Genomic DNA, 22839 nt, shown 5'->3' on the forward strand with positions numbered 1-22839 from the left:
TTAGCATAGTTAATGGAATCGGATTAGACCGTTAGCATCTCACTCAAAACATTCAAAGTAAGAGTTTTGATTATTTTCCAATTTAAAGCTTGACTTTTTGTAGCTACATTGTTTACTAAGACCAACAGACAACAAGGTGAAAGTTTTTAGGTCGATATGGCTAGGAACTAAACTCCCAAACAAAAAACTAAATAAAAATAAACACTTGAAAAACATGCTAAATCACGAATGAGCTAGGGCTGTGTAAGGTCTACATATACAGAAGTGTTGATGAACCAAACCCAGCATCCGGTGAACTCACATCAGCATGATCACGCTGAAGATGCCTGTTCAGACAGCAAATGCTAATGCGGAAACCGCCGATCTGGGCCGCTAGCTCTGTTAGCGCTGACAGAAAAAAGACAGCCGGGTCAGAATCCCGCTCGCCGGGAGAGCAGATACCAAATCAGCAAGTTTTCTGCCCTTTGTGTGGACACCAGGGATGAGGAGAAACATGCTGAAGCTCAGGCTACATACAATACAGAAAGGCAGATTAGCATAGCTTAGCTAAACCAATTCTAGTAAATTTGCTGGTTATACAAATGTAAGTCAATGCACCAAAATGAATGGTTACTACAATTTTATTAATTTTTGTAGGTACACTAAATTTCATTGTATTTACTCATTTTTAAGGTAAGAGCTTGCAATCAGCCTATATGGGCTGAACTTAAATAAATTAAGTTGAACATTACTATATTTAATTTGTGTAAATTCAGCCCGTATACATTGTTTGCAACCACATACATTAAAAAGATTAAATAATGCAATAAATAATTTTTTTAAGTTTATACTTAAAAATAAACCAGTTTTTAATAGTAAAATTGCAGTAACCATGCATTTTACGTGACAGTTCTTGAATGGCCCAGCCAGAGCCCTGACCTAAACCCAATTGAGCCAACCCAATACATTTGTGTAGCATTTTACTACAATTACCATGGTTAAACTATGGATAGATTTGCAATGCCAGTTAATTTGTCATTCTCAGAGCGCCTATAATGTAAAGACCGATTTGTTGAGTTAAAAAAAAAAGCCTAAACTTGTTGCATTATAATTATTAAGTAAACCAACTATGCATAATTATAAAAGTTAAGTCAATGAGTTTACTGACAGTTTTTTGAATAAGTAAAATCAACTTATTGCTTTCAAGGCAATGGGTTTACTCACTTTTTAAAGTACCGAATTGCTTTTTACAGTGTATGGTATCTACAAATTAACCATAGCTTTTTAAATATGTTATTTACCATGGTTTTTGTATTAAATTTGTGGTTATAATGCGAGTCAATGCCAAAAAAACATTACCGCAATTTAGACAGATGCAAATGTTCAATAATTCAATATATCGTGGTAATTTAACTTTAACTTTTAACTTTAAAAGCTTTTATTATAATCTTGTTATGATGTTCAATTCTTAGTTAAAGCATAATAATGTGTTAAACTCAATTAATAGAGTAAATGATTAATGAATGTCTGGTGTATTTATTTTTACTATTATTAATATTGTATTACCCTGCGTTCATACCGAAAGTAATGAGAGCGTCAAAGTAGCCTGAAATTATTCATTTTATCAACGGGAGCCTTCGGCAATAAGTGGTGAGAAGCGTTGGTGTGAACGCACGGTAATTGAATCTGCTAACTAACATTTACTAATAAGACTTTATTGTAAAGTGTTTCCAATTGCGCTTTGTCATTCTTTTTCAACTTATTTTGGTGGTTAAAGTGTGTAGATTAAATAAATAAACTCATTATTTTTGTTATTATATAAGTTAGAGTCATATTTATGCAGCATGGGTCAACATTTGTAATGATATCGTTTACTGTAATAAAATCTTCGTTAATTATGACAATTCAATTCATTTTTATTTCTATAGCATTGTGTCAAAGCAGCTTAACATAGACGATTATAGTAAATTGAAACTGTGTCTGTCCAGTGATCACAGTTGAAGTTTAGTTTAGTTCAGTTCAGTGTGGTTTAATCTTCACTGCTGAAAGTCCAAACACTGAAGAGCAAATCCATCGATGCGCAGCTCCCCAAGTCCCATTCCAAGCAAGCCAGTGGCAATAAAACAATAAATTTTATACTGTTGATAAAACTGATTATTAAAAAAATGTTTAATTTTGGTAAGGGCAGAAGTCAAACAACAGAAAGGTGTAATTGTAGCACTAAAACTAATAAAAAATGAACAGATTGGATCCTGCTGACATGTTTTGCGATGCCTTCAACAATCTGCTCCCTCAAGCTGAGGTTATTTTCTTTTCTTTCTCATGTATGAATGAAGTATAGGTAAGGTTGAGGTCAGGACTCGAGCCCCGCTGAGAATTTACCACCCCAACATAAAATTAACAAGAGAAAGGAGCCGTAATTGGCAGGCCAGTTGGTACCCGGCTAATAAAGTTTACAGCAAAGTTAAAATGAACGTTTACGAGAGACAAACTCCCCTCGTTTATTCTGAAATTAATGTCTCGGCTTGTTTATGGCTCCGTTGCCTTCTGACATCCACTTTTTAAAAGAAACGCTCCCCGCGGCACGTTTATGATGTGCTTTATTATGTCTCCTCGAGATTCATGGGCAGAAATGCTCTGTGTTTGAATGTCGACACACAACTTAACTCAGTGGCTGTTGATTGTGTAATTTGCGTGGTCAATTCAAGTGCACTAATACGTTTCATCCTCATCCAGTGTTGGCGCTGTTTCTCTATTTCTATTTGTGACGTAAAATGTCTTTGCAATCATTGAAACCACACTTGTGTGTGTGTTTCTTATAGCAACACTACACTTTTGTTGGAAATAGGCTCATTTTACTGCTCTCCTACAGTTAAACAATGGAGTCTTACCATTTTTGGGTCTGGCGAGAGCACTTTTAGCTAAGCTTAGCATAGATCATTGAATCAGATTAGACCATTAGCAGCTCGCTCAGGACTTTCGAAGTAAGAGTTTTGATTATTTTCCCATTTAAAGCTTGACTCTTTTGTAGCTACATCATGCAGCCTACAATGACCAACAGAAAAGGTGACCTAAAAGATTTTTAGGTCGATATGGCTAGAAACTATTTCTCTCATTCTATCGTAATAATCAAGAAACTTTGCTGTTGTACCACAACTACAGCAATTAAATCAGTCCAAAATGAAGTTATTTTGTAGTCTTTCACAGAGACGTTACTTTCAGAATTACATAAATAGTCTAAAAGTGACAAACCTGACATTTCACTGTTAACCCAAGTGTCAGATTTGAGACCTATTAGCAAATAAGCCATGCCAAATTTTGACCAACTTTGATCTATTTCTCAGAAATTGTGTCACTGAGCTATTGTATGGCATTTATATTCTTGTCGCCTATCCAAGTTTGATGAACAATAAATAATAAGTTGACTTCTAGTTGATCATTTGGTGTAAGAAGTGGCTTATATGAAAGGTAAAGGCCTCTAGATTACACTTATTTTACCACAATAAAAGATGATCATGCCTTGATTATTAATGATTTCATTAGGACAGTAAGGTCTGACTTTGCTTAGACTAAAGTCTCGTCACTGAACCTTCAATAATGTCCAGTATAGAATATGTGCTCATGCTGCAGTGGAAACAGAATGAATATTGTGTCTGACTCCATCATGAGCTTGGAGGACTGCATCCAAACATCTCTGCAATGACTCAAATTACTGATTAATAAAGTCATCTGGAATGGCAAAGAAAGCCTTCTTGCAGGAGTCTCAGAGTTCATCAAGATTCTTTGGATTCATCTTCAACGCCTCCTCCTCCATGCTCAATAATGTTCATCTCTGGTGACTGGGCTGGCCAATCCTGGAGCACCTTGACCTTCTTTGCTTTCAGGAGCTTTGATGTGGAGGCTGAAGTATGAGAAGGAGCGCTATCCTGCTGAAGAATTTGCCCTCTCCTGTGGTTTGTAATGTAATGGGCAGCACAAATGTCTTGATACCTCAGGCTGTTGATGTTGATCATCCACTCTGCAGATCTCTTGCACGAGATGATATATATATATATATATATATATATATATATATATATATATATATATATATATATATATATATATATATATATATAATTTTTAATTATAATATTATTTAACTACACAATTGAAGTTTTTTTTTTCCAATATCTAGTATCTTGATGAACATCTAGTCAAATATTATTTACTGTCATCATGGCAAAGATAAAAGAAATCTGCTATTAGAAATAAGTTATTAAAACTATTATGCACAGAAATGTGTTGAGAAAAATCTTCTTTCCATTAAACCAAAATTGGGGAAAAAATATTCAGTAGGGCTACTTCTGACTTTAACTGTATCAGCGTGTATTATCTGTGTGTGTGTGTGTTAATGAGCTTCTGCTTGATCAATGCTGACGGTGAAGTTCACAGCTCAGGTGAGAGAAATGTCACCTCCACCTTAATTAAAAACACAAGCGTCCGCCGAGGGAGCCGTCCTTCATCTGGCAGCACGCTGATCTGGGACCAGCACTGTTTACACACACCAAAACAGCTCAAATACAGCTCAGCTCACCCGTTCTGACATAGTGAGGTGCGGATTATTGATTTACGATAACAGCAGGCCCTTCTGCGGGACAGTATGATGTAATGCCAGGCAACAGAAGCACGTCTGATATAAACATATACAGTTGAAGTCAAAATTATACGCCATCCTGTGTGCAAATATTTCCCAAATGATGTTTAATAGATTCAGGAATTTCTCACAGTATTTCCTATATTTTTTCTTCTGGAGAAAGTCTTATTTGTTTTATTTAGACTAGAATAAAAGCAGTTTAAATTTTTTTTAAAGCTTTTTAAGCTCAATATTATTAGCCCCCTTAAGCAATATTTGTTTTGGATTGTCTCCAGAACAAACCACTGTTATACAATGACTTGCCTAATTACCCTAAATAACCTAGTTAAACCTTTAAATTGCATGTTAAGATGAATACTAGTATCTTGAACAATATCTAGTCAAATACTATGTGCTGTCACCATGCCAAAGATAAAAGAAATCAGTTATTAGAAATGAGTTATTAAAACTTATGTTTAAAAATGTCCCCAGAAATTGGGAAACATATACAATAATTCTGGCTTCAACTGTACATATACACAGTTTTCATATGTTGCTTTAAAAGTGTCTGCTAAAATGATGTAATATTATATATGGGATAGTCAAAATAATGTAGAATGTAAATACAAAAATATTAAATGGATACATGAATGAATAGATTATGATTAAAAAACAAATCTGTTAATGCACTGCCCCTGATGCATACCTTAAGTTGAAAACACACAAATTTTAAATATAAAAATAGACACCTATAAATCAACCTTTAGATCTTTTTGATTACTCCAGGGTTAGATGGTTAATGCACTTCAATTATATCAATACATACTTATTCCTGTAATTAATTAATATAAAAGAAATTACGATAAATTACTTAAAAATAAAATAAAAATTGTAACACACTTTATGAATGAAAATGTGTATAAAAATCGTAACATTTCTAAATAAAAAATAAAATAAAAATCGTAACAAACTTTATAAATAAAAACAAATAATGAAATGACAATTCGTAGTTAACTATATGAATAAAAAATAAAAGAAAAATTGTAACAAACATTATAAATAAAAAATAAAATCAAAGTCGTAACAAACTTCAAAAAATCTAATTAAAATGTAACAAACTTTAAAAAACATTTAATAGAAATTAACAAACTATAAATAAAAATAAAAGAAAAATTGTAACAAACTTTATAAATAAAAAACAGAAGAAAAATCGTAACAAACTTTTAAAAAAATCATAACAAACTTTATAAATAAAAAACAAAAGAAAACTCGTAACAAACTTAAAAATATATAAAATACAATAAAAATCGTAACAAACTTTACAAATAAAACAAAAGAAAACTCGTAACAAACTTAAAAATATATAAAATAAAATAAAAATTGTAACAAACTTTATAAAAAAATAAAATAAAAATTGCAACAAACTTTATAAATGAAAATAAAATAAAAATTGTAACAAACATTATAAATAAAAAATAAAATAAAAATCATAAACTATATAATTTTTTTTATAAAAATCGTAACAAACTTTATAAATAAAATAAAAATTGTAACAAACATTATAAATAAAAAATAAAATAAAATTCATAAACTATATAATTTTTTTATAAAAATCGTAACAAACTTTATAAATAAAATAAAAATTGTAACAAACTTTATAAATACAAAATAAAATAAAAATCATAAACTATATAATTTTTTTTATAAAAATCGTAACAAACTTTATAAATAAAAATAGAATAAAAATTGTAACAAACTTTTTAAATAAAAATTTAAATCACAAAGAAATTTATAAATAAAAATAAAATTCGTAACAAACTTCAAAAATAAAATAAAAATGTTACAAAAATAAAACAAAATGGCATTACTACAGCTACACTGACTAAACCTTAAAATACAAAATAAATAATACATTTCAATATATTAAACATGCATATATTATATTTAATATTTGTATTGAAATAAAAACCATTATTAAAAAGTATTTTCTTATGCACTGATTAATTAAATTGACCTACCAGAACTGAAGACGCCGTGACGCTGCGAGTGTCGTCCTCCACATCGCTCTGTACAACACAACAAAAACACAATCAACACTCAACAACTTCTTCTTAATTAGATTTAATTGACATAAACTAGCTGTATTTTGAATCACGCTTTAACTTCCACTGCAATTGTAAATATAATGAAGTTTGGAATATTCATGACGTCACAACCACAAGCTCATTAGCATACGAGCATCCACATTTACATTTAAAGGCACAGTACATTATTAAAAACTGTTTTATGGTAAAGGCCCAAAAAGTCATGCTGTTTAAGAACGTGCTCAACAGCGCTCAAACGTTAGCGGGAAATGGACGTTTTTTAAATTTCAGTACCGATTGGTACCGTATTCCAGTATTGTGACAATCATACTATCTATACTGTATATAATATTGAGGTCTGGAGTCTGTGGAGGCCGTTACATAACTGTCTGTATATTATACTCTATATAATATTCAGGTCTGGAGTCTGTGGAGGCCATTCCATGACTGTCTATATATTATACTGTATATAATATTCAGGTCTGGACTCTGTGGAGGCCATTCCATGACTGTCTGTATATTATACTGTATATAATATTCAGGTCTGGACTCTGTGGAGGCCATTCCATGACTGTCTATATATTATACTGTATATAATATTCAGGTCTGGACTCTGTAGAGGCCATTCCATGACTGTCTGTATATTATACTGTATATAATATTCAGGTCTGAACTCGGTGGAGGCCATTCTACGACTGTCTGTATATTATACTGTATATAATACTGAAGTCTGGGCTCTGTGGAGGCTTTTCTATTACTGTCCGTATATTATACTGTATATAATATTCAGGTCTGGACTCTGTGGAGGCCATTCCATGACTGTCTGTATATTATACTCTATATAATATTCAGTTCTGGACTCTGTGGAGGCCATTCCATGACTGTCTGTATATTATACTCTATATAATATTCAGGTCTGGACTCTGTGAAGGCCATTCCATGACTGTCTGTATATTATACTCTATATAATATTCAGTTCTGGACTCTGTGGAGGCCATTCCATGACTGTCTGTATATTATACTCTATATAATATTCAGGTCTGGACTCTGTGAAGGCCATTCCATGACTGTCTGTATATTATACTCTATATAATATTCAGGTCTGAACTCGGTGGAGGCCATTCTACGACTGTCTGTATGTTATACTGTATATAATTCTGAGGTCTGGACGCTGTGGAGGCCATTTCATGACTGTATATAGTTTAAAATTCAGGTCTGGGCTTTGTGGAGGCTTTTCTACTACTGTCTATATATTATACTGTATATAATATTCAGGTCTGGACTCTGTGGAGGCCATTCCATGACTGTCTATTTGTTTCTAACTTGACTCTTTTGTCTTGTCGTTTTTCTTTCCAAATATGATTTCATTACATTAGCGGTGTGTTTGGGATCATCATCATGCTGAAAACTGTAACTATGACAAATGAGGTGCTTTCTAGTAGGAATTAAAAAATAAAAATGACATGACAAATCTGGACTTTTCAGCATTCACAATCTCTGCTGACAATACTGACAGCAGCTCTGGCAGAAATCAGACCAAGACAGAAACTCCAGTGTTTTATTCACTCCTCCATCTTTCTCCAACTCTTTCTTTCATACTGTACGTCCTAAACAATTAGCCCCCCCAAAAATTCAACTAGAACCTGTATTTTCTGGTTGCAGTTAAATAAAGAGAAGTAATCTATAATGTCATTAGACCCTCAATAAAACAACAAATGTTACTGGGGACCTAAGACTTTTGCACAGTACTGTATATATAATATCAAGATGTTTAGCAGTACCCGGATGAGCATGCGTTATTAGTTTAATCAGTTGTTATCAGGAAACAGCATACCTTAGACCTTGACTGACCAATCAGAAGCAAGTATTCGGTGTGTAATAAAGTGTAATAAAACGCTTACACCCAATCTGTATTACAAAAAACTACAATACTCTTTATTTGCACATCTACATCCATCCATCATCCATCTCCAGGAGGACGTACGAGAAGAAGAAGCCCTTCTGAATAAATAATGGGCTTCTGCTGATAGACTAAATGGTCATATTTAAGCATAAAGTCTTCTTCTTCTGCACAGTCAGTCAGAGTGTGTGTGTGTGTGTGTGTGTGTGTGCTGTCAGACGCAGTGAAATGTGCATCTCTGACAGCAGTTTCAGCTCTACTGTCAGACTGGAGCGCCACGCTGAATATGAAACACACTTGAGGAGAAACGCTGAGACTCAAAACTACAGTCTTTTATTTCTCCTGTTTTTTTTCTGAGGGAACATTTATGACACGTGTATGAATAATGAACATTTTCATTCACACGCACATGAAGGCATTGATCTCTCTTTTTTAAAAATATAGCACTTTTAAACCAATGTTTTAGTGTTTTTTTTTAAAGGTTTTCGTGAAATCTTGTTTTAGCGATCGGGCAAAATGCACACAAAGTTCTCTGTCTTCAGTTTAAGCTATGAAAATAGACCTAATATGGATTGTTTGCATGTGGTTTACACTAATAAAAGTTGATATCCTGATAAAATTCGCAGGTTTGGGGATGCATGGGAAAACATTGATGTTAGTAATTTTGTTATATTGTAAGAAAAATAAAAAAGTACAGTAAATAATTCTATGTTTTTTTTACAAAACTCCATGCATAACAAACATCAGTGCTAATTTAGAGTCAAGATGTGACTTTTGCTTTTGAATCTCACACACACACACACACACACACACACACACACACACACACAAATACATTTCCATACAGGATTTACATCTACTTTTAAGTAATTTTACTGTGAATATGGGTGGCATGGTGGCGCAGTGGTCAGCACTGTGGCCTCACAGCAAGAATATCCAGTTATGTCATGGACAATAAAGCTCAGATATGCAAATAAAAATAAAATTCAATTAAATGCAAAGTAAAAAAAAAATAGTTTCAGTAGCAAATCGATTTCAATTTAAATCACTTTATATTTAATATCTGACAAAATATCTGACTGTCTGTATATTATACTGTATATAATATTCAGGTCTGGACGCTGTGGAGGCCATTCCATGACTGTCTGTATATTATACTCTATATAATATTCAGGTCTGGACACTGTGGAGGCCATTCCATGACTGTCTGTATATTATACTCTATATAATATTCAGGTCTGGACTCTGTGGAGGCCATTCCATGACTGTCTGTATATTATACTGTATATAATATTCAGGTCTGGGCCCTGTGGAGGCCATTTCACGACTGTATATTACACAGCATTTAGTTTAAAATTCAGGTCTGGGCCCTGTGGAGGCTTTTCTACTACTGTCCGTAAATTATACTGTATATAATATTCAGGTCTGGACACTGTGGAGGCCATTCCATGACTGTCTGTATATTATACTCTACATAATATTCAGGTCTGGACTCTGTGGAGGCCGTTCCATGACTGTCTGTATATTATACTCTATATAATATTCAGGTCTGGACTCTGTGGAGGCCATTCCATGGCTGTCTGTATATTATACTCTGTATAATCTTCAGGTTTGGACACTGTGGAGGCCATTCCATGACTGTCTGTATATTATACTCTATATAATATTCAGGTCTGGACTCTGTGGAGGCCATTACATTACTGTCTGTATATTATACTGTATATAATATTCAGGTCTGGACTCTGTGGAGGCCGTTCCATGTCTGTCTGTATATTATACTCTATATAATATTCAGGTCTGGACTCTGTGGAGGCCATTCTACGACTGTCTGTATATTATACTCTATATAATACTCAGGTCTGGACACTGTGGAGGCCATTCCATGACTGTCTGTATATTATACTCTATATAATATTCAGGTCTGGACTCTGTGGAGGCCATTCTACGACTGTCTGTATATTATACTCTATATAATACTCAGGTCTGGACACTGTGGAGGCCATTCCATGACTGTCTGTATATTATACTCTATATAATATTCAGGTCTGGACTCTGTGGAGGCCGTTACATAACTGTCTGTATATTATACTGTATATATACAAAATCTCCAACTTTATTTTCAACAATATTTCAGTTTTGTTCAATGATGCATGCGCTTTCTTTCACTCCTTGTTTTCTGTGGACGTTTGGATCTGCAGATACACACAATATAAAGTGTTTATCAGTGTTTTATCCAGCGCACGATTAGCGCAACTTCAGGCTTGAATGGAAAAGTCCTTCTGTGATTAAAAGCCCAGAGCCAGACATGGGAATAGTAGATTTTTATTTATAATCTGTGAGATTTAGCGGCCCATTTACATATCTGAATGATTTACATATGGTACAGTGAGAGCCTGGAGTCATAAATAATTTAATATCACAACATTTCCTGCAGGAGAAGCTCATCAGGGCCGCGCTTCACTTTAATTACTCTGTTCAAATCACACACATGATTCAATCAAAACAAAAACTCAATGAACATCAGCAGAGTATTGAGCTGGACCAGAACAGACATGTATGTGTGTGCGAGTGATGGTGAGTGTGTCTGTGTGTTTGCAACTGATGTGACTGTGCTCCTCCTCATCACAGCTCTGCTCTTGAACCTCAATTAATATGTTAATGTTGCTGTGCCAGCTTTTTAATTAGTGTAAGATGAATGGCGCTGCGTTTCAGGAGCTGATTATCTCTCTCAGATGCTTTGGGGTGTCGTTTTGTTGTTTCGTGACGCTCGGCGTTGTGGAATTAAAGTATTTAATTTTCTGAATAAGTCTTCTCCTGTAGAAACTCCTGACTGCTATCAGACCTCATCAAGTACTATTTAGCATCCGGATTATTTTTACAATTGTTGTTTTATTTGTTTGAGAAAAAAATTATATTTAATCCTGATGGTTATAATTATTTACATTTTTTGGCTCAAGTTAAAATAGATCAAACCCTAAATAATTTCCAAAGTTCTTCCTTAGGGTTAGAGTGTCATATCTTTCTTTTTCTGCCCAAGTGATCTTATTCAGCCTCTATAATATTCAGGTCTGGACACTGTGGAGGCCATTCCATGACTGTTTTTTTCTCCAAATACAATTTCACTGCAATTAGCGGATCCTTATCATGCTGAAAATGAAAACTATTACCACTGAAGTCCTTTTCAAAATAATTAGCATAATGGATTAAATACCATTCGCAATTCCAACACTAAAATAACATCAAAAGAGTTGAACTTAAACTGAACCAGTAACCTGTGGACTCGTCAGCGCAGGATCAGCCTGAATCAAGTGTACCACATTCAGACATTCATTCACTGAGCCTGTAAGAGGATTACACACATCCGAGTCTGTGATGAAGAGCGTCTGCTAATTAAACCAATGAAACTAATGACAAATCACACCAAAGGCAATCAGATACTTACTTTTTATGAAGAGTTTGTGCTTACAACACAATTAAAATTTCCCACTGATTCTACTCACTATTATATATTAACTATTTAACAGCTTTTTCATCTCTTGTCTTTGTGTTTTTGACTGTTTGGCACCATCTTGTGTCTGAATAATGCGCAGGTTAGTGTATACTCCATCAGCTGTTTTCATCTCTGTCAGCTGTGTGTTTTTGACTGTTTGGTGCCATCTTGTGTCTGAGGCAGGTTAGTGTATACTCCATCAGCTGTTTTCATCTCTGTCAGCTGTGTGTTTTTGACTGTTTGTCTCCATCTAGTGTCTGAATAATGCGCAGGTTAGTGTATACTCCATCAGCTGTTTTCATCTCTGTCAGCTTTGTGTTTTTGACTGTTTGGCGCCATCTAGTGTCTGAATAATGCGCAGGTTAGTGTATACTCCATCAGCTGTTTTCATCTCTGTCAGCTTGGTGTTTTTGACTGTTTGGCGCCATCTTGTGTCTGAATAATGTGCAGGTTAGTGTATACTCCATCAGCTGTTTTAGTTTCTGTCAGCTTTGTGTTTCTGACTGTGTAGCGCCATGTTGTGTCTGAATAATGTGCAGGTTAGTGTATACTCCATCAGCTGTGTGTTTTTGACTGTTTTGTGCCATCTTGTGTCTGAATAATGCACAGGTTAGTGTATACTCCATCAGCTGTTTTCAGTCCGTCAGCTTTGTGTTTTAGACTGTTTGGTGCCATCTTGTGTCTGAATAATGCGCAGGTTAGTGTATACTCCATCATCTGTGTGTTTTTGACTGTTTGGTGCCATCTTGTGTCTGAGGCAGGTTAGTGTATACTCCATCAGCTGTTTTCATCTCTGTCAGCTTTGTGTTTTTGACTGTTTGTCTCCATCTTGTGTCTGAATAATGCGCAGGTTAGTGTATACTCCATCAGCTGTTTTCATCTCTGTCAGCTTGGTGTTTTTGACTGTTTGGCACCATTTTGTGTCTGAATAATGCGCAGGTTAGTGTATACTCCATCAGCTGTTTTCATCTCTGTCAGCTTGGTGTTTTTGACTGTTTGGCGCCATCTTGTGTCTGAATAATGCGCAGGTTAGTGTATACTCCATCAGCTGTGTGTTTTTGACTGTTTGGTGCCATCTTGTGTCTGAGGCAGGTTAGTGTATACTCCATCAGCTGTTTTCATCTCTGTCAGCTGTGTGTTTTTGACTGTTTGTCTCCATCTAGTGTCTGAATAATGCGCAGGTTAGTGTATACTCCATCAGCTGTTTTCATCTCTGTCAGCTTTGTGTTTTTGACTGTTTGTCTCCATCTAGTGTCTGAATAATGCGCAGGTTAGTGTATACTCCATCAGCTGTTTTCATCTCTGTCAGCTTTGTGTTTTTGACTGTTTGGCGCCATCTTGTGTCTGAATAATGCGCAGGTTAGTGTATACTCCATCAGCTGTTTTCATCTCTGTCAGCTTGGTGTTTTTGACTGTTTGGCGCCATCTAGTGTCTGAATAATGCGCAGGTTAGTGTATACTCCATCAGCTGTTTTCATCTCTGTCAGCTTGGTGTTTTTGACTGTTTGGCGCCATCTTGTGTCTGAATAATGTGCAGGTTAGTGTATACTCCATCAGCTGTTTTAGTTTCTGTCAGCTTTGTGTTTCTGACTGTGTAGCGCCATGTTGTGTCTGAATAATGTGCAGGTTAGTGTATACTCCATCAGCTGTGTGTTTTTGACTGTTTGGTGCCATCTTGTGTCTGAATAATGCACAGGTTAGTGTATACTCCATCAGCTGTTTTCAGTCCGTCAGCTTTGTGTTTTAGACTGTTTGGTGCCATCTTGTGTCTGAATAATGCGCAGGTTAGTGTATACTCCATCATCTGTGTGTTTTTGACTGTTTGGTGCCATCTTGTGTCTGAGGCAGGTTAGTGTATACTCCATCAGCTGTTTTCATCTCTGTCAGCTGTGTGTTTTTGACTGTTTGTCTCCATCTTGTGTCTGAATAATGCGCAGGTTAGTGTATACTCCATCAGCTGTTTTCATCTCTGTCAGCTTGGTGTTTTTGACTGTTTGGCGCCATTTTGTGTCTGAATAATGCGCAGGTTAGTGTATACTCCATCAGCTGTTTTCATCTCTGTCAGCTTGGTGTTTTTGACTGTTTGGCGCCATCTTGTGTCTGAATAATGTGCAGGTTAGTGTATACTCCATCAGCTGTTTTAGTTTCTGTCAGCTTTGTGTTTCTGACTGTGTAGCGCCATGTTGTGTCTGAATAATGTGCAGGTTAGTGTATACTCCATCAGCTGTGTGTTTTTGACTGTTTGGTGCCATCTTGTGTCTGAATAATGCACAGGTTAGTGTATACTCCATCAGCTGTTTTCAGTCCGTCAGCTTTGTGTTTTAGACTGTTTGGTGCCATCTTGTGTCTGAATAATGCGCAGGTTAGTGTATACTCCATCATCTGTGTGTTTTTGACTGTTTGGTGCCATCTTGTGTCTGAGGCAGGTTAGTGTATACTCCATCAGCTGTTTTCATCTCTGTCAGCTGTGTGTTTTTGACTGTTTGTCTCCATCTTGTGTCTGAATAATGCGCAGGTTAGTGTATACTCCATCAGCTGTTTTCATCTCTGTCAGCTTGGTGTTTTTGACTGTTTGGCGCCATTTTGTGTCTGAATAATGCGCAGGTTAGTGTATACTCCATCAGCTGTTTTCATCTCTGTCAGCTTGGTGTTTTTGACAGTTTGGCGCCATCTTGTGTCTGAATAATGTGCAGGTTAGTGTATACTCCATCAGCTGTTTTCATCTCTGTCAGCTTGGTGTTTTTGACTGTTTGACGCCATCTTGTGTCTGAATAATGCGCAGGTTAGTGTATACTCCATCAGCTGTTTTTGTTTCGGTCAGCTTTGTGTTTCTGACTGTGTGGCGCCATGTTGTGTCTGAATAATGGGTAGATTAGTGTATACTCCATTCAGATGTTTTCATTTCTGGCAGCTTTGTGTTTAATTAAATAATGAATAAACTATTATGGCTTTAAATTTTTTATGTTTTGCAGCAAGTAGTTGTGTTCATAAAGCTTCATAAGCGTGTTCATTAGCTTCATAAAATACATCCAGGTGGTTGTTTTTGTAAATCTGCAATAACACACTGCTGGATGTACTTTATCCCAATTTAAGATTATATAGATCAGTATAGCAGCACAGCACTAACCTTGCATGAGATGTTAGTTTCACTGATCAGAGAAAGTGTGTCACTCTTTAAGGACAACAGGTCACTGCCGCTGAGCTCAGTGCCATCGCTGGGACTTGCTGTACCACTGCAGTCAGTGTGGGAAACAGAGAAAAACACATCTTCCACTTGCTCTGAAGACACCTGAAACACACACGCATTCAAATTATAACTACAAATCAATGATATTCGAATTCAATCAAAACTGCTTTCAAAGAACTCAGTGGTTTATGCCTGCTACTGCTTAAATGACCATTTAGCATTTCAACAACTTCAAATTTGTTATAAAAAAAGGCTAAATTAATATGTGCTTCATGTAATCTCAATAGTTCTGAAAGACCTAATTGATTGATGAATTGAATGCCTGATGGATGGATTAATTGACAGATGGATGGATTGAACGGTTGGTGGATTGATTGTTTGGGTTGGTTGGCTGATTGACAGATTGATTGATTGATTGACTGATTGGCTGGTGGTTGATTGACGCATTGATTGATTGGTTGGTTGAATGACAATTGAAATGTATTGACGGAAGGATTGATTGACAGAAGGACTGACTGACGCAAGGATGGATGGATTGGTTAGATGATTGACTGATGGATTTGGATGGGTCACAGATTGATTGGTTGGTTGGTTGATTGACGGATGGAATAATTGGTTGACAGATGGATTGATTGGTTGATTGATTGACGGATGGAATGATTGGTTGGTTGATTGATAGATGGATTGATTGGTTGGTGGATGGAATGATTGGTTGATTGACTGGTTGATTGGATGATAGATGGATTGATTGGTTGATAGATGGACTGATTGGTTGATTGATTGATTGGTGGATGGAATGATTGGTTGGTTGATTGACTGGTCTATTGGACGATAAATGGATTGATTGGTTGGTTGATTGACTGGTTGATTGGATGATAGATGGATTGATTGGTTGGTGGATGGAATGATTGGTTGGTTGATTGACTGGTCTATTGGACGATAAATGGATTGATTGGTTGGTTGATTGGTTGGTTAGTTGATTGACTGGTTGATTGACTGGTTGATTGAATGATAGATGGATTGATTGGTTGGTGGATGGATTGATTGGTTGGTTGATTGACTGGTCTATTGGATGATAAATGGATTGATTGGTTGGTTGATTGACTGGTTGATTGGATGATAGATGGATTGATTGGTTGATTGATAATTATTTCCCTAATAAACATTTAAATTGCCTTAATGTGTCATATATAAATAATATTCCCTGAAAAGTGTTCCCTAGAAACCTTGCCTTTAAACACAAAAGCCACAAATATAGTTTATCGTAAAAGTTAAAAATGAACACAAATCAAGGGAATAAAAAATACTTAAAATTCATTTGTAATAAATTTTATTACAAAAGTATTTTGTAATAAACATAAGTTTACATAAATATTATGATTTATAAATAAATTTAATTAAGGATATAAATAATAATAACAATTATACTGGTAATAAATAAATATTATTGTTATTTGTATTATTACTTACCACAGTCATGTTTCTTCAGAAAACATAAACATAAATTAATAAATGTGTACTATTGTAACTCAAAAATAGACATTAAATACACATTTGTATCATAAAAAAGGCAAAAATAAATGATTCACCAACACATGAGTCCCACCTCAGTGATTAATTTCAACGCAACATCAAGTCTTTTACTCCTCATCACAGCTCTTAAAGCTCCCGTATGTGAAGCCGTTTATCATATAAAACAATTCTTCTGCGAGTGACATCCGTTTGTGCCACAGATGAGAATGAAAAGACTTGTTGCAAGCAATTAAAGCCCAACAAAAAGACAGAGGAAACAGTTTAATATCTCATAGAGCCTATAATTACGCGCTGAGAGTCCCACAGGAGCTCATTACCGAAACACTCTCATCACACAAAGCGGTTATAAAAACAGCCTCCTCCAGTGCTAAAACACACACACACACACACACACACACACACACACACACACACACACACACACACACACACAATAAAACACACACACATCAGTCAGTTCAGCGCAGGTCATTACAGCTGCATTATGACACCCGTTTAAAGCAGAAAACCAGCTAATAATCACAACGACCGTAACTCAAAAACACACAAAACAGACTGATGATGTGTGCAGAGACGTCACATCTGAAAACACACATTTGTCCATCTGAAATAGTTACTATAGGATGTTTTTATGATGTAATTTACACTTTTGCCTGCTAAAGTAATATTAGCGTCATGTAATCTCAATACTGCATGAAGCAGTTCTGAAAGATTGATGGATTGACTGATTAAATGACTGATGGATTGATGAATTGATTGGTTGATTGACAAATTGATTGGTTGGTTAATTGATGAATGGATTAATCAACTCAAATTGATTGACTGGTTGATTGGTTGACTGATTGGTTGGTTGATTGATGAATGGATTGATTGATTGATGTATTGACTGACAGAAGAACTGATTGCCGGAAGAATTGATGGATGGATTGATTGATTGTTTAGCTGATTGATTTATTTGGTTGGATTGGAGGGTATGAATTGAATGGTTGGTTAAATGACAGATGGAACGGTTGGTTGATTGATTGATTGATTGATGAATTAGTTGACAGATGGACTGATTGGTTGGTTGATTAATAGACGGATAGACAAATGTATTGACTGAAGGAAGAACTGATTGACGGAGGGATGAATGAATTAATTGTATGGTTTATTTATTGATTTGGTTGGGTGACAGATTGGTTGGTTGATTGACTGGTTGACTTATTAATTGGTTAGTTGGTTGACAGTTGGATTGATTGACGGATGGATTGGTTGGTTGGTTGATTGGTTGGTTAGATGGGTGACAGATTGATAGGTTGGTTGGTTGGGTGATAAACTGATTGATTGGTTAATTGACAGATGGATTGGTTGGTTGGTTGACTGATTAGGAGACAGATTAATTGGTTGGTTGATTGACAGATGGATTGGTTGGTTGATTGACTGGTTGACAGACAGATTGGTTGGTTGGTTGGGTGACAGATTGATTGGTTGGTTGATTGATGGATGGATTGATTGATTGGTTGGTTGATTGATTAATTGGTTGACATATGAATTGATGGATGAATTTTTCAAACAAATGTATTTTTCTTATGTATAAAATAAAGTATAAAACTATTCATATATCGAGAGAGAGAGAGAGAGTGTGTGTGTGTGTGTGTGTGTGTGTGTGTGTGTGTGTGTGTGTGTGTGTGTGTGTGTGTGTGTGTGACGATTTTTTTGTGCATTACTGTTACTGTTACTATTTTGTGCATTTTTTTGTGCGTTATTATCTCTCCATCCATCTACCTATCTGATATTAATGTAGAAATATAAACTAGTAATAAATAATAAATAACAGTAATAAATAGATCATTTATTTTGTCTTAGTACATAATATTTTGCTAGTTATTGTGTACTCTAGTATTCAGCTTAAAGTGACATTAAAAGGCTTAACTAGGTTAATTATGTTAACCAGGCAGGTTAGGGTAATTAGGCAAGTCATTGTTCTGTTTAGCAGTGGTTTGTTCTGTAGACTATCCAAAATAAATAATAAAGGAGCTAATAATATTGACCTTAACAAAAATTAAAACTGCTTTTATTCCAGCCAAACTAAAAGAAGACTTGCTCCAGAAGAGAAAATATTCAACTGTATACATACTTATATATACACACCATCCAAATCTTAAACCCCAGGAGGGGATAACCATCATGATTCAACGCATTTATAGTTTAATTTTAGGATCAAATAAGCAGAACATCTATACAAAGTCTAAAACAAAAGAGTATTAAAAAATCCCTGATTACAGGACAAAAGGCTAACACTTTCTTCTTGTCTCCAAAACATCCAAATGTGTTTTCATCCTCCTCAAACCGCACACTGTTGAGTTCAATTACAGCTAATGCTAGCAGAAAGCCTCTTCTTCAGGGCCGTCCTGTAGAAACTCTGCGGACACGCGTTCGCTTTTGAGGCCTAATTAATTGTGTGCAAGTCTTCATGTAGCGGCGAGAGGGAAACTAAAGCTTCACTTTGCAGGTTTTGATCAGTATCACGGCACGGACGACAACCGGGAACATTGTCAACGCGACTATCTGTGATGGCTTTTGCTTCTGAAGCCTTCGAGATCCAAGAGTCAACTGAAGCGCTCAAATGAGAGATAAACTCGGGCAGGGGGCGGGGGGAGATGTTGAATGTAAAATAACAAGAGAATGTGGTGTCAGCGGCGCCGCACACATCTGTGACAAATCAAAGAGAATAAACAACGCTGTGATTCCCGCACACCTTGACAGGCCGAGCCGAGAGCGCGTTTCTGACAGCAGACGACTCCGGGTGAGCCTCCGAGTTAGCAAACTCAACTTTTTGAAAAATGGCGACGCTAAATGTGCGCTGACATCGCAGCGGGAGTCTGGCACATTGGGAGCAGCTTCGCCTGAAAAAGTGAAAAACTACCACTCGCTTTTTCACATCAGCGCTGAAAGGCTGTCATATTAGCACGTCCCGCTAGCAGACTAGCGCTAAATACCCAACAGAGACACACTACAATCACTAGCAAACCTTTAAAAGGGTAACATACACTACACTTTTACAGCACTGATTCTGTTCAAGCTAGCTGAGGTTTATCGAAGAGGTAAAGTCGTGTTTTAGCTTTCTCTCTAGACATGTGCCAATATTCGATAAATTGTGATAAACAGGCACAATATTGATATTGTGCATATCGTATATTGATATATAAACTTATTAATTTAAACTTTTGTAGTGCTTTTAATCTTCAAATCCAGTGCTACATGCAGACTTAACTAGGTTACACCGCATAAAGAATTAAATGTAATGCATTTGACTTATTTACTATTATTTTTAACAGTGACGTAAAGTACAGCAAGCGCATTCACACGTCCCGCTAGAAGACTAGCGCTAATTACCCTACAGAGACACACTACAATTGCTAGCAAACCTTTAAAAGGTTAACATATGCAACACTTTTACAGCACTGATCCTGTTCATTTATGAAGCTAGCTGAGGATTATCGACACGTGCCAATATTCGCTAAATTGTGATTATAAAATGCACAATATTGATATAGTGGGTACTTCAAAATACCTTAAGTAAATATTTATTATTTAAACTTTTATAGCGATTTTTAATCTTCAAATCCAGTGCTACATGTAGATTTTACTAGGTTACATCGACTAAAGCATTAAATATAATGCATTTGATTTATTTACTATTATTTTTAACAGTGACGTAAAGTACAGCAAGCGCGTTCACACGTCCCGCTAGCAGACTAGCGCTAATTACCCTACAGAGACACACTACAATCGCTAGCAAACCTTTAAAAGGTTAACATATGCAACACTTTTACAGCACTGATCCTGTTCATTTATGAAGCTAGCTGAGGATTATCGACACGTGCCAATATTGGCTAAATTGTGATTATAAAATGCACAATATTGATATAGTGGGTACTTCAAAATACCTTAAATAAATATATTTGAACTTTTATGGTGCTTTTTAATCTTCAAATCCAGTGCTACATGCAGATTTTACTAGGTCACATAGACTAAAGCAATAAATACAACGCATTTTATTTAATTACTATTATTTTAACAGTGATATAAGGTACAACGAGTTTGACGACACATTCTGCTAGCAGATTAGCACTAAATACTCTTCAAAGACACACTACAAGGTTAACATTCGCTACACTTTTACAGCACTGATTCGGTTCATTTATGAAGTTAGCTGAGGTTTATCGACATGTGTCAATATCTGATAAAGTGTGATAATAAAAATGCACAATATTGATATCGTGAGCACTTGAAAATACCTTAAATATTTATTATTTAAACTTTTATAGTGATTTTTAATCTTCAAATCCAGTGCTACATGCAGATTTAACTAGGTTACACCGCATAAAGCATTAAATATAATGCATTTGATTTAATTACTATTATTTTTATCAGTGACGTAAGGTACCGCAAGCGCGTTCACACGTCCCGCTAGCAGACTAGCGCTAAATATCCTACAGAGACGCACTACAATCGCTAGCAAACCTTTAAAAGGTTAACATATGCAACACTTTTACAGCACTGATCCTGTTCATTTATGAAGCTAGCTGAGGATTATCGACACGTGCCAATATTCGCTAAATTGTGATTATAAAATGCACAATATTGATAGAGTGGGTACTTCAAAATACTCTATTATATACTATAACTTGTGTCTGTTTGGTACAGCAGTACGTAATTGATTGATATGGATTTAAGTTCGATGTAGCTAAGTTACTTTTGCCAAGTAGCTTTTAGCTTAGCTTGCTACATTTCCCAGAGGGTAGCTTTTAGTGTAGTTAAGCTACATTTTAAGTAGAGTAGCTAATAGTTTAGCTCACTAAATTTTCCAAGTAGCTTTCCGCACACTGGCAGTGTGTTTGTAATAAAGCGAGCGTTGTTGTGCATTGGTGTGGACACTAATATAGTTATGATTATAGTTATAGTTCTGGATGTCGATAAGCATTAATGTTTTAAAGACTGAAGCGCACAGGAGTGATTTCCATCTCACAGAACCAGGAGTTTAGCGTCTCTTCTCAGCACTCGGCGACGCAAATTGTTTATCAGACACTAATGCAGGCGTTTAATCCAATTTGCATTCATATTAGTTACCGGGTATCTCCATCCGAGGGGAATTACTGCTTTAGTGGCCCTCGGAGGGGCCGGAATAACTCCATGCATAAAAGCGCTATCTTTATATTTCTCATTTGAGGAGCCAATTGCTTTCACACACACTCCACGCTCACCGCTGATTGCTCAAGTCATTTAGAGAGGCTTCAGTTCAACAAGCACACACACACACACACACACGCACACTGTTTACACACCTCACATGCACTGTATAAACACATACACACTCTGTATACACACGCATGCTCTGTACACACACACACACAGTCTATATGCATACACACGTGCACTGTATACAAACACACACACACTTTACACACAACTCAAACTGAACACACACATGCTCCGTATTCACAAAGCGTACACAACGAACACACACACACACAACCTGAAAACACACTCTCTGAATACAAGGATCGCACAAACTGAACACACACTGTATACACACACATGCTCTATATACACACACACACACACACACACACACACACTAAAAACACACTCTGTACACATACACCTCACATCTATGCTCTGTATACACACACTGAACACACACTCTGTATACACACACTGTATACACATACTGAACACACACTTTATATATACACACAGAAAACACACACTTTACACACACTCTGTATACACACACTGAACACACTTTACACACACTCTGTATATACACACACACAGAAAACACACACTGTATATACACACACTGAACACACACTCTGTATATACACACACTGAACACACTCTGTATATACACACACTCTGTATATACACACACTGAACACACACTCTGTATATACACACACTGAACACACTCTGTATATACACACACTCTGTATATACACACACTGAACACACACTCTGTATATACACACACTGAACACACACTCTGTATATACACACACTCTGTAT

The 22839-nt window shown here is 35.8% G+C and overlaps 1 protein-coding gene across 1 annotated transcript in view; it reads right to left on the reverse strand.

The window, feature by feature from the left end:
- LOC130218979 (ankyrin repeat domain-containing protein SOWAHC) overlaps positions 1 to 22839 on the reverse strand; it is a 92985-nt gene that overhangs the window by 47575 nt on the left and 22571 nt on the right. Inside the window, exons 4-5 of the mRNA XM_056451254.1 lie at positions 15196 to 15357; positions 6613 to 6660 (exon numbers count right to left, since the gene is read on the reverse strand). Coding sequence (XP_056307229.1) covers positions 6613 to 6660; positions 15196 to 15357 — 210 coding nt within the window. The remainder of the gene's footprint in view (positions 1 to 6612; positions 6661 to 15195; positions 15358 to 22839) is intronic.

This window comes from Danio aesculapii, chromosome 25 (assembly GCF_903798145.1).
Source record: "Danio aesculapii chromosome 25, fDanAes4.1, whole genome shotgun sequence".
NCBI classification, from domain to species: domain Eukaryota; kingdom Metazoa; phylum Chordata; class Actinopteri; order Cypriniformes; family Danionidae; genus Danio; species Danio aesculapii.